This window comes from Anabrus simplex, chromosome 12 (genome assembly GCF_040414725.1).
Source record: "Anabrus simplex isolate iqAnaSimp1 chromosome 12, ASM4041472v1, whole genome shotgun sequence".
In the NCBI taxonomy this organism is placed as follows: Eukaryota; Metazoa; Arthropoda; class Insecta; order Orthoptera; family Tettigoniidae; genus Anabrus; species Anabrus simplex.
In genome coordinates, this window is record NC_090276.1 from 51541835 (window position 1) to 51561244 (window position 19410).

General features: G+C 39.2%; 1 protein-coding gene across 5 annotated transcripts in view; it reads left to right on the forward strand.

Annotated features, from left to right (window-relative positions):
• Positions 1-19410, forward strand: part of LOC136884034 (stAR-related lipid transfer protein 7, mitochondrial) — a 77904-nt gene that overhangs the window by 48721 nt on the left and 9773 nt on the right. For all 5 annotated transcript variants that reach the window (XM_067156048.2, XM_067156049.2, XM_067156050.2 and 2 more), the window contains one exon: positions 3305-3487. In XM_067156048.2, coding sequence (XP_067012149.2) covers positions 3305-3487 — 183 coding nt within the window. The remainder of the gene's footprint in view (positions 1-3304; positions 3488-19410) is intronic.

Here is a 19410-nt window from a genome sequence, read left to right on the forward strand (position 1 = left end):
AGAGTAGTTAGTGGGACGTAAAACAAATAACATTTTATTATTATTATTATTATTATTATTATTATTATTATTATTATTATTATTATTATTATTATTATTATTACTATTATTATTATTATTATTATTATTATTATTTCTTTAAGGCATATGATTCAATCCATCGAGAAAGGCTGTGGAACATCATGATGGAGTTTGGCTTTCCCATAAAATTAACATGTGTATGGATGGTAATGTTAGCTGTGTTTTGCTCGAGGGTAGAAAATCAAGTTCCTTCCAGAATAAAACTGGTCTGAGACAAGGGGATACACTATCTCCTCTTCTATTCAACATTGCACTGGAGAAGATTATCAAGAAATTAGCTCTTGTACCTGCTGGCATCATATTGGGGAGACAACATAAAAACCTTGCACATGTGGATGATATTGTTCTTATTGGCCGCAATGATTTAGAAATTAGGCAGTTATTTGTGGAACTAGAGGAAATGGCAGCAAAAATTGGCTTACGGGTAAACAATAAAAAGACACATTACATGGTTGTACAGAGACTGAATCATGAGGAGGTTGACAGATTGCCTTTGAAGATTGGGAAATATATATTTAAAAGAGTAGAGAAGTTTAAATTCCTTGGTGTATTAATCGATGATCAAAACCGAAGGCAACAGGAACACCAAGCTAGAATTAAGAATGCAAATAAGGCATTTTATCTATGAGCCCTACATTAGGCTCCCAAGTTTTTAACGAGGAATGCAAAAATGATAACTATAATACAATCATTCGACCAGTACTTCTGTATGGTTCCGAGACATGGAGTAGAACCAAGAAAGAGCAGCATCAGTTCCAAGTCTTTGAGAATAAATTTTATAGAAAAATATTTGACCCATGGTTCGATCTGATCTCCCAAAGCTGACAGAAAAGTTCTAATTGTGAGATTTACACCCTCTCTCAATGACACACTAAAATGGGTCTGAAAGAATCCAACAGACTGCGCTGGGATGGACATGTACTGAGGATGCAGGATAACAGAGCACCAGGAGATCTATAGAGGGATCTCTTAATGGGAAAAGACCTTCAGGAAGACCCCGAAACACCTGGATGGAGATGATCAACATGGTATGCCACCCTCCAAATTGATAACTGGGATGAGCGGGCTCAAGATTGAAAAGAATGGAAGAGGATTGTGGGATTGGCACGAGAACTTCACGTCTTGCGGAATGTGTGACGTGACTATCGGTCCAAGTAATATGGGACTTATGACGGCTAAAACTAATTTCCTGAAACCATCGGTAATGACGGGAAAGCTTGACGGTTGTACAAATCTCTAGACTTCCACCCTCTAGTGTAATGGTTAGCACTATTAGCTGCTTTCCTTGAGGGCTCAGGTTTGATTCCTGGTGCTGCCAGAAATGTTGGATTGACAGGAGGCCTGTTATCTGGTTTAGTAGGTGCGTGCAGCTCACCTGTATTGGGGGTGTGCCTGGAATGAGGACACAAATTTACTTTTACCAACTGTATTAATGATCACTGGATGAGTTAATGCTCCTAATGAGAACTAGACTATCGTTCAAGGTAGTCAGAGTGTGTTTACTCTCAGTGATACATGCGTGGCTTTCTTGTGTACCCTTGTGTTCCACCAGTGGTGCAGTAGAACCCGGCTTAACCGAAATACTTTGGCAAAATTGTATTTTAATATTTTGTTTTTAGCCTCTCGTATTTAGCTGTCGATATGAGTAATTCTCTTGCTATATGTGCTGATAGTTACTAAGCAAACCCTATTTTTATATAATGGCTTATGCCGGAATGCACGTGTAGTAGCATAAAACAATACAGTTTCTTACCCTCTGGTTCGTTCCATGATGCATTTTTTTTCTTGAACAAGCAGGAATTATTATCATAATTATTATTATTATTATTATTTTATTATTATTATTATTATTATTATTATTATTATTATTATTATTATTATTATTATTGTATTATTCGTCATGAAGATTATGCAGACAACTCCGACCTTGACAATAGCAGTTCTGAGAATCGAGTTACAGCAGATGATGTATTTAATCCATTGGAGGGATTGATTTCAAATTTTTATTAAAATACAGTACCACACGATTTAATTTCAGTACTGTAATAAAATTACTGTATACTGTATTCAGTTCGGTAGTAACAAAAGTGTTTCATTATTTCAGATTGCTTTGCGCTTTATTAAACAAAGCAATGAACCTACACAAGCTGATGTATTGTTGATTAAATGGTGGCGCGACATCGCTGCACGACAGCGCTGCGCCGAGAAAATTGAGAAGAATATTGCTGATTTCATACAATGAGTGGCATTATGTAAACATTTTAATATTAATATACAGTATACACCTTTGCTTAACAGAGTTTATGCATTTTTATTTCAACATTTAACTTCCAAAATCATTTACCTTGTGTCATCTGAAAAAACGCGTCAATCGAAGTGGCCCCGTCCCCTTTATTTAGGATAAACGGGGCTCTACTGTATGTAGAAAATAGGTGGATATGCACTGGAAATACACTGTCGGTCTGTTGAAAGGACATAATATGAAAATGAAAATGAAAAATGAAAACCTACAACCTGTTTTCCAGTCATTGACCGGGTCAGGGATGTGATGAATGAAGCAGATATAGGCTATTAGTACGATGGGGTCGCCACTCCCAAAGTGATGTATTAATGAATGATAGATGCTATGAAATGAGAATGGAGAGTGTTGCTGGAATGAAAGATGACAGGGAAAACCGGAGTACCCAGTGAAAAACCTGTGCCGCCTCTGCTTTGTCCAGCACAAATCTTACATGGAGTGACCGGGATTTGAACCACAGTATCCAGCGGTGAGAGGCCGACGCGCTGCCGTCTGAGCCATGGAGGCAGGACATAATATATTTTCTTATATCTACTGCAGGGGTTTTCAACTTAAAAAAGACCAAAGGGCCACAATTGTACCCAGGAATTGAGTGACCAGCTGCAAGAAGTGTTTTTTTAATAAGGAAAGGTGGAACACAAAGCAGTTTCAAAATTTATAGATATATTTCACAGTTTGTACGGCCACAACCATACGCAAGGGTGAAAAATTCCACTTAACGGCAGAGAGGAGGATTAGTAATATTGAGCTCAGTCATGAACTTGTTAAGATGGAAACCTTTTTGCTTTCCATTCCTTTGTGTTCTGTTGACATGTTGTCACTTTCCTGGAATGTCTCGTTTGTCTAATATATCGGTGTGGTAGGAAGTAAAATTCTGTGTGATGTGAGATGCAAGATATTAAGAATTATGATTGCTTTTTACAGCGGATGTTCAGCAACCGTGACTACGTATTCAATCGACGCTACATGGTGGATCATGAGAAGAAATTGATGGTGCTGGCAAACAGGGGGACGGAGCACCCTAAGCGCCCTGTGTCTAAGGAGAATTACCGTGTCACTCACTACTATAGCTACATGGTGATCAAGCCTATTAACAGCTTTGAAGAAGTGAGTATGTTTATGCAGTTACCGTAATATATTTTTCATCCTGTGTATTGGTTGGTATCCATAAAGTTGAGTAAATACTTACGAGTTGAAGCATTTACTAAAAGTGAATGGGCAAGCTAAAAATAAATCCTTGAATCTGTATGTATAAGACTTTGCTGTTACAGTAAAACCTTGTTAATTCGAAGTCGTTGGGACTAAAAAATCGGACTTCGAATTACGTGATTTCGAATTAACCGCCAATTCGCAATTCAGAAGTACCAACCCTTGCCGCGTTACAAAATATTCTAAGGCCCGTTATAGCATGCAGTTAACCTTGATTCACAGTTTATACCTTTCAAATGCCATGAAAAAAGAACTATTTCCTAAATGTATCCAAGAATGGTGCAGTTACAGTATTCAAATAATGCACTCGGATATCTCACTGGTAAACATAACCTCAAGCATCGAAAGAAAGAAGAAAAAAAAACGATTCAAAGACGAGGAGAAATTTATCCTAGCTCCCATGTGCAAGTGCTTTATTAATTGGATTACTATACAGTATGCATTTTAGATGCCTTGTATTTACACAGAAAGTAACAGATGCTCTTAAAATCGAACTTTCCTACAACTATCCTCGGACGATTTCCCGCCATGGCACTTCTCTCGCACTTCAGAAATGTAAACACTTGCAGCTTCACAAATATTCTAAGACCCATTAATACATGCAATCACCTCGATTCACAGTTTAAACCTTTCAAATGCCATGGAAAAAACTATTTCCGAAATGTATCCAACAAGGTGCATTTACAGTGTTTAAATAATGCACTTGGATAAATCACTGACAAACTTAACCTCACGCAACGAAAGAAAAAAATCGCACAATTCAAAGACGAGGATAAAATATGCCGGTTCCCCTGTGCAAATGCATTATTTTTTGGATTTCTGTACTGTTTGCATTTTTAGATGCTTTGTACTGGCATGGAAAGTGCCCGACGCCCTCAAAACATTGTAGCTTATCGAATTCTCCTATGGCGAGGCGATAAAGTATCTCGCGTCCATGTGCACTACTATGACCCCCATCCCTCACCCTTGTACGATTTCCTGGCTGGCAATTTCTCCTTTAAAACCATAAGACCGTTTGGGCTCGCATTAAAATAAAGCAATGCAGTTTCACCGGCAATGAAAATATTTGTGATACAATTCCTTTAGGTTTGCCAATTGCCACCTTTTTAATACAATAAAAATATATTATAAACTTACATATTGATTATGATGTTTACATGGTACATGTTTCGCTCCTTTTCGTGAGCATCATCAGCCAAACTATCATTAATCTAAGATAGTGTAAGATCATAAAACAATTCTATTGGTTCAAGATTACTCTAAAAAAACTAATTGACAATCTTATAACATTTTAAGTCATACAACAATAAAATTATGTCTTAAGTTAACACTTTTTGTCTAAAATCTTCTTCAGTCCAAACATTTTATCGCCGAAACTCATCCAATGAACATCTTTTAAAATTGTTTAAAAAATAAGAATAAAATAAAAAAAACTTTGAAATCTGGCTAGTTGTGTTGGTTCCCGTTGCTTAACTTGTATAATTATCATTAAAACTTCATAACAGTATTGAATATTTTCTGCAGTTGATAATTGTCATTATGGTCGATAGATTTGTTCTCGTTGCTGGAGTAACATTTATAAAATGTGTTACCGAGTTTTTGTGGTAGTTAAGCATGAAAGAAGGTGCTGGGTGGTGAATAGGTCTCAAGCTACTAAAGAGAAATTAAATTTTAAAATTTAACAAGGTTATATTTTCTTTTCAAAATTAGGTAACAACAAATAGAACAGGTACTTAGTAGCCGAAATACAACTTGAAATGTACAATTACAGGGATTAAAGAATTTGGGCTTCGAGCCCTGAAAACACAATTCTTGAGCAACTAGCTCAACTTTACGATATACCAATTTCAACAAAAGGGGCAGAAGACCCCACTCAAACCCTGGAGCCCTTGCTCCAAATTACACAGCAAAGCCTCCTCGAGGCATACAACTCTCAGTTTTAGAAAAGAGCCACTCGCTCTTAAAGTTAAGCCTCTCCCAGGCCACACCAAACTCAACTTTCAAGTTGTCCTCAAAGGACATATACACAGGGGTAAAATACCCAACCTACTGAGGTCTATTAGGTGAGAAAAGATTAATACATGACCTCTAAAATACAACTTGAGAGGAGGCGAACTTGCACTCCTAATACACTTTGCTTAAGACCTACTTGGCACTAGGCCGTTAATACAAGGGCTAATCCCCTACTACAGAGGTGACTTAAAGGCAATTTACATTACATTACGGGAGAATTGGTTGAGAAAAATAAGTTCACCTCAAGACGATGTGAGTGGGAACTCGAGAGGGTTAGCACTCTCTATCCCATAATGTAGCTTTACAAGAGAATAGAAGAAAAGAGTAGTTACAGTTTAGGAAAAGGTTACATGATGGAAAACGCTTCGAACCCGCCGCGAGAGTTAAACTGCCGACCTAGCAAGAAAAGAAGATATTAATAGGCCATTACCTGGTAGTAGATCGCTGCCGAGGAAAGAGGCGCTTCCCGCCTCCTGCTATGTACTTAATACACTGAAAGATGGAACAGAAGTGGCCCGGAGACCCTAAAATCAGCAGTTTAAATACTCTCGCAGAAAATTCTAGGCGTTAGGGGAAAGAAAACACCCTCCCACAAAGATTTTATTGGGTAGGACCCCGCAACAGATACAAGATGGGGGAAGATACCCCTGATTGGTCAGAAATTCATTGAAGAAATTCGTGATTGGATACATTCAAAGCAAGGGGAAGAAAGGGGTAAATATTGCCAACTTAAACAATGACAGAAAGAAATTTAACAAAGAACAAACTCCTGAAATTAAATTTTCTCCAACAAAATAGTTCTTTGACTCCGCACTAGGTTGCACTATTGTTGATCTACAGTAGTGTCCTCTAGAAGAGAAAGTTCACACTTCTTAATACAAGCAAAACAAAAGTACGTCGAAAATGACACAGTTCACAAACTCAAAATTTTCCACGTGGTGACATCTTCTGAGAAAGTAGAGAATTAATAGAATAGATAAAGTTCAACCTTCCTCCAGAAGAGGAGTTTCAACTGGCGCAACTTTTAAATAAACGGTGTAGAGGTGTACCGCCCGGTACAGACCTCCCCCCCCAAAAGTTCCTCCAGGGGTGACACATGAAATCAGTTTGAAACAAAGTCCAAGTAATGATGTTGATACGAAGATAGATAGCAGAAGCATTTACAAGATTTCTTAATTCAGTTTCAAAATGTTGTTGTTGCAGGTGAATGAAAGTCTTTATGTTTGTAGAATTTGAATTTCTGAAGATAAACTTTTAATACTTAAAGGTGAAGAAAAATTTTGCAATGTCCACCAAATATTGTAGTTGAATTCCCAATTGTAGTTATTGCTTATGGTGACTGTCCATGTAGTTGATGTAGATTGAGTTGAATGGCGGACCGGCCGTTGCAGCTTGCGTCCAACGGAGGCCGCTCGGACCCCTCAAGTACCCTGAGATACCGCTCGCCCGCACTATGAGGGGAGCAGAGGTGTTGAAGTACGCCGCGCCCGCGGTGAACAGATACAGGCTGCGGGCATGTAGTAGGTCGTGCGCCGCACATCAGCCTTGGCCGGGAGGAGAGTTCCGGCTCGCCGTGCACATGTCGTCCTCGCTGGAGAGGAGGGGGCCCATCCCCCTCCCCAGTCGCTGCACGGTGCTGCGCGGCTGCGGGGGCGCTGAAACATTAAAGCTAGGCGGCAGAATTGTGTTGGACAATCATTTTCTTTGAGGGCACAGGCTTGTAGAGAGAGTGAGGGGCCAGCGGCGTGCAGATATTCATGGCATTTACTATTATGAAGCCACAGTGTAAGGTGGAGCAGGAGACGGGAGCGTGGTAATGGCCGTGGCAAGAACAGGATGGCAGTTTAATGGGTCGGGGCAGGTTTCACAAACGTGCTTACATCTAAAACCAAAATATTACAGAAGGGGCAGAATGCCTTAAAGTGAAACTCAAAAAAAAAATATAACCTTCATATCCTTTCAAAATACTATGAAGCAAGTTAACACAGAAATTACACCGGTTTCACCTGGGACAGGTGAACTCTAAATATCCTCTCGGTGGCTGGATTACTTAGCAATAAGGTAACCGGCGTAAGAAAATCGAGAATGATACAAGGCCCATGAAATCTGGGGGCAAGCTTGCCCGCGGGAACAAAATTTTTGACCATAACCTGGTCACCTACCTTCAAAGTGGTGGGTCTCCGTCCACGATCATACCTTTCCCTAACCTTTTCATGAGACACTTGGCTTTAGCCTTCTTCCAAAGATCTTTAATGTTGTCCGGATCTATTGTCTCGGGCAGAATGTCATTCAGAGACCAGAGGTTAGAGAGCGGCGTGTTGGGAACGAACTTAAACATCAAAGAAGCTGGAGTAAATTTGTGAGATTCATGAACCGCCGAATTCAAAGCAAAAGCTAACCAATGCAGGGACGTGTCCCACCTAGAATGATCTTCATGATGATAGGCAATAAGTGCGGACCTGAGATTACGGTTAACCCGTTCAGCCAGAGATGGTTGAGGGTAATAAGCAGATGTAGTTACATGAGAGATGGACAAGTCAAAACAGAATTTACGAAACAGATTAGATGTAAAAGCCTTAGCATTATCAGATACAATATATTGGCACGGACCAAAAGAAGCAAAAATAGAATTTAGGCAAGTAATGGTGGACTGAGCGGTAGCCAGCTTAGTCGGAAATAACCAGGAAAATCTTGTAAAACCATCTACACACACAAAGATGAACTTGTTAGCATTGCCCTTTGACTGGGGGAAGGGTCCCACATAATCAATATACAGGCGTTCCATGGGGCGCGACGCTTGATGAGAAGACAAAAGGCCTACTTTAGTGGACATGGTGGGTTTACTGATCAAACAAGATTTACAAGCTTTTACGAGTTCCCGAATTTCACCGTCCATACCTTTCCAGATGAACATTTCACGAATCTTTTCACGAGTTTTAAAGATACCCAGATGCCCTCCTAATGGGGTCTCATGATAATACTTGAAGATCATAGGTACAAGAACCGCTGGAACAACAACTTTCATCAACTTATCATGCCTCGAAGGGCAACATAGAACACCATTCCTCAGAACATAAGGGACAGCATGTTCCCCAGAAGAAAGGGTTTCCATTATAGGAGCCAGCGTCGGATCTTCACGTTGGTATTTCTCAATATCCCTAAAAAGCATGGGAGCATCTGTTAAGATGGCATTAACACCAGATAGTATGGACTCGGAAGGTGATGAACTGTCGACCGGTTCGTGGGTCTCTACGTCGTTATGAAACATACGGCTGAGTCCATCGGCGACAACATTTTCAGTACCTCTGATATGCCGTACATCGAATTGGAAGGCAGAAATACGGATGGCCCAACGGGCTATACGACCTGTACGACGCGGCCTACCTAAGACCCAGCTTAAGGCTTGATTATCTGTCTCCAGATCGAATTTGACGTGTTCCAGATAGAGACGGAACTTTTCTAAGGCGAATAAGACTGCCAACCCTTCGAGCTCATAGATGGAATACTTGGCTTCTTGAACCGATAGAGTCCTAGATGCATAGGCGATGGGACGCCTCCCTAGTTCAGTCTCTTGAAGAAGGACTGCAGCTACAGCTGACGACGACGCGTCCGTTTGGACGATGAATTTCTTCGAGAAATCAGGCATAGCAAGTACAGGGGCATTACAGAGAGCTAATTTAAGATCTTCGAAAGCGGCTTGTTGAGAAGGTCCCCACTCGAATTTGATGCCTTTCCTACGAAGAAGGTTTAAGGGCGCCGCTCTATTAGCAAAATTAGGAATGAACTTCCTGAAGAAATTCACCATGCCAATGAACCTGGCGATACCTTTAATGTCCTTGGGAGGTTTAAAATCACGGATGGCCTGTGTTCTAGAATGATCGACTGCTACACCATCAGGTGACACAATATGCCCTAGGAATGACATAGAGGGCTTAGCAAAGGCAACCTTGGACAACTTAACAGTTAACCCAGCCTTACGAAGGCGATTGAGAACTTCTCGCAAATGATCTAGATGTTCTTCAAAAGTCTCTGAAAATACGACGACATCATCCAAGTAGTGATATAAGTACTCAAATTTGATGTCGGAAAAGACCCTATCTAGTAGCCTAGTGAGCACAGCTGCCCCCGTGGGGAGCCCGAAAGGCACGCGGTTGTATTCATATAAATTCCAGTCCGTGGCAAACGCTGTAAGATGTTTAGACTCTTCGGCAAGGGGAATTTGATTATAGGCCTGATTCAAGTCCAAGATGGTGAAGAACTTGGCCTTACGAAACCATGAAAAGCAAGAATGAAGGTCGGGAAGGGGCACAGATTGCAACACCACCTTCCGATTGAGAGCCCTGTAATCAATGACAGGCCTGAAGCCTCCTTGGGGTTTCGGGACTAGAAAAATAGGCGAAGAATACGCTGACTTAGAGGGCCTAATAATACTATCCTTCAACATCTGATCGATGATTTCTTTCAGAGCCTTCATTTTAGGTGGAGATAGCCTATACGGTGGAAAACGGACAGGAATCGAGTCCGTGACCTCAATTTTGTATTCAATAAGGTCAGTAACACCAAGAGTATCAGAGAACACCTCGGGAAACGACTGACACAGTTTGCGAATACTATCAGCCTGCTCCTCAGGTAGATGTCTAAGGTCTAACAACATCTCATCCTGGGTAGGCGAAATAGATGAACATGATACAGAATTACACTTTAATAGTGGGATTTTATAACTAGAAGCAAATTTGAATGTGCACGACCTAGACCGGAGATCGAGCACAAGACCAGTGTGAGAAATAAAGTCAGCTCCCAATATAATGGGGCAAGACAATTGCTTGGCCACAAACAATTTAACTTTCCATGTAAACTTAAAAACACGAATTTTGACCAGTAAGGAACCTAGAATTTCTAATGGAGATGAATTAGCCGAAACGTATTGAACAGGAGAAGAGACATAGTCAGGGAGTTTACAAACAGATTTCAATTTAGAATACCAATCAGCCGAAATAATGGAGCAAACACTGCCTGAATCTAAGAGAGCTGTTATAGGCTCGTTATTTAACTCAATCTTAAGAAAAGGAACAGGTGCGGGGGTATCCGCCGCAATCCTAAGACACTCTCTGGGGCATTCAAAAAATGAATTTGAAGGCTGGTCGATCTCTGCATTTACAACCTGTTTACTAGGGGCTAAGTCTCGGGAAGAGGGATTAGTCGGCTCAGCCGACGCCACTAGTCACTTTTTATTATTGGCATAGCTGGAATTTGCACCAGAAGTTGAGCAGGAGGGGGTGCTATTTGAGTTTGGGCAATTCTTGGCGATATGTGAGAAGGCCCCACACTTAAAACAGCCTTGTGATGACCCTGCTCCATTCCTTGTCCCACTTGACTTGATCAGAGGACACTTATTCCGCAGATGGTCAGGCGACCCGCAAGCATAACATTTACGGGGATTGACTGGTCGGCGAGGTGGAGGCCGAGTGTTACTAAAGGAAGGCGGGGGTTCTTTCGCGACACGCAAAGAATCGGCGTATCTAACTCCTTCCGCTGAGACTGCCAATGCTTCAAGTTCCGAGAACGTTTGCGGGCACGCCGCGAAACACAAATATGACCTATAGGATGGTGAAATACCTTCCACAATAGCTTGTACAATTTGATCCTCAGGGAAGTGAAGAGCAAACACCCTAGTATAAAACTTAATATCTTGGATGAAGTCTGCCAGGTTTTCATCCAAGCGCTGTACCCGATAATAGTATTTCTGAATAAGGGAGGACCTGGCCCTAGCCGGGATGAAGTTAGCTAGCAAATGGGCATGGAAATCCTCAATAGAAGATTGCTCGGCAATGGCTCTAACTATTTTGTCAGATAGAACACCAATAGCATAAGGATAGATAATTTGCAAAATTTGACATGGGGAAAGAGAAAACACAAGGGCATGATCCTGAAATTCCACTAGAAATCTTAAAAATGAAATTACGTCACTGGTGGTGTTGACGGAAAACTTAGAGATACCTCTAAGCAACATTGCCAATGGATGAGGCAAGCTGCTGAACCCAGGTGACATAGTCGTTAAAGGTTTCAAGGGCAAAGAAGTTAATTCAGAGCGGATGTTACTCAATGACGCACGGCGTTCAGATTCGTTGTTCGATGGGGCAGAGATAGTTTGAGCAGCAACGGTTATCCTATTGACTTCTCCCTGAGGAGGCTCTTCATCACTACCTACGTTCACTATGGCGGGTTGATCAGTTTTGGGAGGAACTTCGCCGGTTAGCAATTGAGTAACCTTATTAGACAATTCAGAAATAGTTTCAAGGAGCGTATTAGCGTCCTTCCTCTGAACGTCATTCACCTTTAGAGACAACAGATCATTAACTCTATTTGCAAAGTGATACAGCCTGCCTTGCACCCGCTTAATTTGATTAGGAGATGGATCGTTTTCATCAAAAAAGCTGACTACCGATGCTAGCCCAGTAATATTCTCGACGATCGTGGAAAGAGAGTCATCAATTTCTTTCTCTCCCAAATTGGGGATGGAAATGGGCAAATCAAGGGACTCTCTAAGCTTGTTAGTGTCTATTGCAACCGTGCCTCCAGATTGAACGTTTCTGATAGTTAACTCATATATCAACTCCTCTTTGCGCAAGTAGTTAAGGAGGAGAACATCGCGAGGGCCGGGCATGATGACAGAACAATTTTGAAAAACTCAAAAAATTCCAGCAACTGAGAAAATTGTTAGAGTTCGAATTAAAGCAATGTTTAGCCGTCAAAAGGGGCTAAATTGAGACCCATTCAACCACGCTCTGCTACCACTTGTTACCGAGTTTTTGTGGTAGTTAAGCATGAAAGAAGGTGCTGGGTGGTGAATAGGTCTCAAGCTACTAAAGAGAAATTAAATTTTAAAATTTAACAAGGTTATATTTTCTTTTCAAAATTAGGTAACAACAAATAGAACAGGTACTTAGTAGCCGAAATACAACTTGAAATGTACAATTACAGGGATTAAAGAATTTGGGCTTCGAGCCCTGAAAACACAATTCTTGAGCAACTAGCTCAACTTTACGATATACCAATTTCAACAAAAGGGGCAGAAGACCCCACTCAAACCCTGGAGCCCTTGCTCCAAATTACACAGCAAAGCCTCCTCGAGGCATACAACTCTCAGTTTTAGAAAAGAGCCACTCGCTCTTAAAGTTAAGCCTCTCCCAGGCCACACCAAACTCAACTTTCAAGTTGTCCTCAAAGGACATATACACAGGGGTAAAATACCCAACCTACTGAGGTCTATTAGGTGAGAAAAGATTAATACATGACCTCTAAAATACAACTTGAGAGGAGGCGAACTTGCACTCCTAATACACTTTGCTTAAGACCTACTTGGCACTAGGCCGTTAATACAAGGGCTAATCCCCTACTACAGAGGTGACTTAAAGGCAATTTACATTACATTACGGGAGAATTGGTTGAGAAAAATAAGTTCACCTCAAGACGATGTGAGTGGGAACTCGAGAGGGTTAGCACTCTCTATCCCATAATGTAGCTTTACAAGAGAATAGAAGAAAAGAGTAGTTACAGTTTAGGAAAAGGTTACATGATGGAAAACGCTTCGAACCCGCCGCGAGAGTTAAACTGCCGACCTAGCAAGAAAAGAAGATATTAATAGGCCATTACCTGGTAGTAGATCGCTGCCGAGGAAAGAGGCGCTTCCCGCCTCCTGCTATGTACTTAATACACTGAAAGATGGAACAGAAGTGGCCCGGAGACCCTAAAATCAGCAGTTTAAATACTCTCGCAGAAAATTCTAGGCGTTAGGGGAAAGAAAACACCCTCCCACAAAGATTTTATTGGGTAGGACCCCGCAACAGATACAAGATGGGGGAAGATACCCCTGATTGGTCAGAAATTCATTGAAGAAATTCGTGATTGGATACATTCAAAGCAAGGGGAAGAAAGGGGTAAATATTGCCAACTTAAACAATGACAGAAAGAAATTTAACAAAGAACAAACTCCTGAAATTAAATTTTCTCCAACAAAATAGTTCTTTGACTCCGCACTAGGTTGCACTATTGTTGATCTACAGTAGTGTCCTCTAGAAGAGAAAGTTCACACTTCTTAATACAAGCAAAACAAAAGTACGTCGAAAATGACACAGTTCACAAACTCAAAATTTTCCACGTGGTGACATCTTCTGAGAAAGTAGAGAATTAATAGAATAGATAAAGTTCAACCTTCCTCCAGAAGAGGAGTTTCAACTGGCGCAACTTTTAAATAAACGGTGTAGAGGTGTACCGCCCGGTACAAAATGTATTGATATTAATTTACATTATCAATGCGGTAAAATTGTTCGTGAAAAACTTGATAAAACACTTTTTGATGTGATATTGGATTTAAAATGTTCTCGAACGTTCCATAATGGCTCGTTGGTGTATCTGTAATGAAAGATAAAAATTATATGTTTATGGTTTTGGTTGTGTTTCTGTATAACATCTTATTGGAAGAATTGTCACTTTCCTTTCTGCTTTGTAATTGTTTGGTGTTACTCCTAGCCTCTTGAGAACTACTTGTTATCCTGTTTGCACTTCTTGTGTTGTATGAGTGAGTGTGGATGAGTTTACGTTTTGGCGGGGAGGGGGAAGGGGAAGTTGAGGTAGGCGGCGCATTGGTAGCTGCAGTAGACTGTGGAGGGGATAGTCTAGGGGAAGTGAGGGGAGGAGTTGAGTTGAGGAGTTGAGAAGTTGAGTTTGTTTGTGTCAATAAGCCATTAACTTTTATCGGATTAAAATGTTTATAGAATTTATTTATATCTGATTTGAGTATTTGTATTAGTTCCAGTAATTGTAATAAGATGGGATTCTTTATTTCTATTTCGTCATTTAGGTTTTTATTTTTATTGTATTGTTGATCTAAATGAATGTATATGTTTTCCAATTCCGTCATTTCGTTTCCTTTTTCTACTCTTCTTAAGATTTTTAAATCCCTTTCAATAGTTGTAAAACTGTGTCCAGTTTCTTGCATGTGTGTACTCATTGCAGAATGTTTCCTGTGTTTGGCTGCATTTACATGTTCTAGATATCTTATTATAAAGCTTCGGCCAGTCTGGCCAACGTATGAAAAATTGCACTCTGCGCACGTGAGCCTATATATTCCAGATCCTTGGTATTGATTACTATTTGTATTAACTTTATTGTGGTTGAAGAAAATGTTTCGGTTCGTGTTTTGGGTCTTGAAAGCCATGTTAATATTTTGTTTTTTGATAGTATTAGTATTAGTGATTTGACCGTAAATGTGAAAGTTGCAAATTTGGATTTTTTATTTTTATCTGGTACAAGATTAGTGGCCAATTTTATTTTCACCTTATTAATGATTTTGTTAATCATTTCTATTTTGTGACCGTTATTGAGTGCTAGATCTTTTATAAAATCAAGTTCTTTCTTTAAATTCTTGTTTGTTTGTTAGTGGAATTTTTAGGTCTCTGTAAACCAAACTCAAAAATGTTGCCTGTTTGTGAGAGTTGGGGTGGAGTGACTCGTTTTTGATCGTTACTGGAGTAAACGTCAGTTTTCTATAAATCTGGAAGTCAAATTTGTTTCCTGCTCTCTTTACATTTATATCTAGGAAACTTAATGAATTGTTCCTTTCATCTTCCTTAGTGAATTTTATATTACTGTCTAATTTATTTAAGAAATCCAAAATATTATCACTATTGTTCAGTTTACTGTCTATTATAACAAACGTGTCATCACGTATCTCAGCCAAAGGTTTAGTCCATCTATGTTATTTAAAATTTTAACGTGTTCTAAATGATCCATGTAAATGTTAGCTAGTATACCTGATGCAGGGTCACCCATTCCTAAGCACATTTGCTGATATATCTTTTGATTAAATGTGAAGTAATTATTATTTAAAGTAAATCTTAATACATTTATGAATTCTTCTATTTCACACTTACTTAATTTACTATGATTGAATAAATTTATTTTGATTATATTAATGGTTTCGTTGATCGGTATGCAGGGGTACATATTAGTTATATCATATGAACACATTTTATGATGTGGTTGCAGTTCGAATTTATTTAGTTTTACAAGTTGTCCATTTCATGACCGTATCGATGTTTAATCAAGAAGTAAGTATAAATAACCACCTAATCGATACTTTACTAATGCCTCAGGCAAATTGAATAAAATTAAAACTTACAGGACATGTTTCGACCACTTAGTGGTCCTCTTCAGCTGTATAAATAAAGAACTGGAAAGAAAAACATTATGAAAATAAGCACAAATAAAAGTTCTTTGGAGACTCCTTTGATAAAAAAAAGTATCGATTAGGTGGTTATTTATACTTACTTCTTTATTTAGTTTATCACAGAATTCTATTGAATTATTAATTGTAGAATTATTGTAAAATTTATAGTGCCTTTTCAAAAAATGATGTATATATTTAGAGATCTTATATGTTGGGCTATTCATGCAGTTAATTATAGGTCGCATAGGTATGTTAGCTTTATGGATTTTACGCATGGCTCTGGCTGTTGGTATTTTGGGATTCATATTTATCAGCTTCTGACATTCTAGATCATTAAAGAGAAAAGACGAATTTTTAAGTAATTTCTTTAGGTTTCGTTGAATTTTGATTGTAGGATCTTTCTGTATTATCGAATAGGCTCCATTTGAGAAAAATTCTTCTGTTTTCTTAATGTAATCTTGCTTATTTAAAATAACTGTAGTTTCTCCTTTATCAGCTTTGGTTACTATCATGTTGCTTTCGTTAATTTTAGTTTTTAGTGAGGTCGGGATTTAAGTTGTTATTTATTTCTTTTACTAAGGTTGGAAGTTTCTTTTTAACTTCGAATCTTGTATCACTTTGCGATTCTAAATAACCTGCAAATGAAAATATTGTTCGGTGCGTACAAATTTATTATATGAGCCACGTTTTTTCGTCAACTGTTGGTATCGCCAGTGTTCGCGGATTCTGTTTTCCCGCACACTGCCTGTTGCGTGATATTACGGCTTTCCTTAAAAGGTTGAATACAAAAGAATTCCGATTTCATTCAACTTAGCAATCATGAAGCACACTGTAGACCCACCGAAGTGAGTGTAAATGCGGAAAGCTACCCCTCCACGTTCCGGAATGCGCGTTCTATTATGACGCGCAGCGGATAAATTTCGAGTTGAAATTACTCTGTAACGTACTATTGTTTTAAAATGTAAAGGCAGTTTCGAATTAAGATTCTGAATATCGGTAATGGGGCCGACATTGTACTTCGAATTACGAATTATCCGTATTTCGAATTAAACAATTGAAATAACATGCAAAACTGTATCTCATGTTTCCGGGAACGAGAGCTTCTTCGAATTAGGCGGGATTTTGAATTAACCGATTTCGAATTATCGAGGTTCTACTGTACTTGTAAGTAATGACCTCCTGAGCTCCTGAGGAGGCTGGGCGATGGAGAGAGGCTCATCGGTGGGCTAAGAGAAGCTGAATTTGGAAGAGCTGGGATTGGTGGGGAGAATACCAATCTACTTTTAGATTTGGAGATTGTCCTTTTGCTTTTTCTTTCTTTCTATTTCTTCCTCTTCCCACACTGACCTATTGTTATATTTATGCTATTAAGTGTTGCTATTGATGTTTCTCTCATTCTGTATATGGCTTTGTCAAGGTGGCTGTGCAGTTAGGGTGTCGTCCAGCTGTGAGCTTTCATTCAGGAGATACTCGGCAGCCCTGAGGATGGTTTCCCATTTTCACACCAAATGTGGGTACGACATAAAACAAATTGTAAAACAAAACACTGTTACGTTAACTTCTTCCTTGGTTCACTGCTGTTTGTCCTGTAATCTACCATATACATGTAATAAAGTTTGCTTTCTCTTCAAACTGAGCTGCTCTCTACGCTCCAAAATATTGTACAAGCGATTTGATAATGCCAGTGGATGGACCCGCACTTAGTTTGCCCGTAGCAGCTTTTACGACCTACAGGATCTCGTGGCAAAACAGAACAGCCAACTTTAGCATGCAGATGTATCTGCCAAGAACATAGCTTTAAATATGTATAGTTCATTTGAAACAAAGAATGGTAACATTTATGAAGTCGAAGGTATATGTTATCTTTGTACGAGTGGAATACAGGTTAAATATTTTCTTTTTGACTATAAATGATTCTGTTCAGAATGTATGGGGTGTTACTACTTTAACCCATTAATGCCTGAATTTTTTCTAAATGTTTATTTGTTTTTTACATTATTATGACTCTGTCCCCCATAAGTCCAACCCCTCATCCACGTCGTGGGGGACGGGCAGCGGTACGAAGTAGGAGATAACCTGTAAGGGTGAAGTACAGCGGGGACCTTGTGTGCCCCAGGACCGCTACGGTAGCTGTGAAGGCCTTACAGGAACCCTGAAAAGTAACGGCTAACGGGGCTAACATTTTTTAACCTTCTAAATGATAGTCGATAGGGTACTAGAGGTGATAGTACACATTTCCTAATCATTAAAATGCGTGTCAAAAGCGTGGGTTCTATTCCAAATCTATCCGCGACGCACATATGGAGTAAAGGTATACGACGTTGTTCATGGCGATTCGTCCGTCGAATGAGGATGTTAAGGAGGTTATATTTCTTTTACTTCATAACAACTTGCTACAAAAGTATTTACGCTAAAGTGAGATAAATGCTTGCGAGTTACTATTCTCACATTGTATTGAAAAGAAAGAAACTAACTACTTATTCAATGAGCAAACAATAAATTGAATTAATAATAAAATTAAGGATCCTTTGCTGGATCAGTGGCATTAATCGCGAATATAAACTTTACTTTCGCCATAACGCGCATCCTCGTAAATAGTACTACACAAAAAAAATACATAACCTGAATCTGAACTTTTGCGTCCAGGTTACGTTTTCAGTGTTTTTATTTTCTATAACAGTTTCAGTTTCGCTATACAGTTAATTAATTTTAACATTTCTTCGTATGTGTATATTTCAGTCCTAATTCTGTTTTTGTCCTGAACTTCCACATTATAGCTTAATAGAGTCTGATACTGGATTCTAGCAATACAATTTCAAAAGGAATAGAGCTAAACAAACGAAAACACCAGGGAACACGTATACCATCGCTCTAAATTTCACTATAGTTTCAGTAACCTTATTACCAACCCAATAAAAATGTTACTACATCTTCCGCATTACAATACCATCGTTAAAATCCGTTGGTAGTACGCAAGAAAATATTAACTTCTAGTTTGCAAAACTGCAGCCTACGTATCAGTCGTAGTACAGGCCCTAAGTAACACAAATACACTGGGGGGGGGGGGGGAATTAAATGTTATTCATCACTCAGTTTTGAAAATATTTGCTGTTACCGTATGGCAACGCTAGGCGCTTCTACTACCTACTTATATTGGGTATCACTTTGATTAAAAATTTGCACTCTGAATCATCAGCAGGCTACTGTTTTACATTATTATTATTATTATTATTATTATTATTATTATTATTATTAAACGTAATACTACTAAAACGCAATAACAATTAGAACTTCACATTCGGTATATTACACACATTTCTTTCTTTGTTCGTAAAACCACACAGTCTAGCCAGTATGAAAAAGAACAAAACAGTCAATGCGCAGTCCCACTCCACACTAAAAGCACATTGTCCTCACTGAATTTACAGTTTTCCTCTTCTTTCCTTCTGTGTACTGAACAAGGTGGTCAGTTTTATCAAGTCATACAGAATCTGATGTGCGGCCGCTAAGAGAGGTCCATGAAGCTGCTGGTCTTCCAGCTCGTTTTGGTTCATTCTGATATCTCTGGAGATAGATTGTA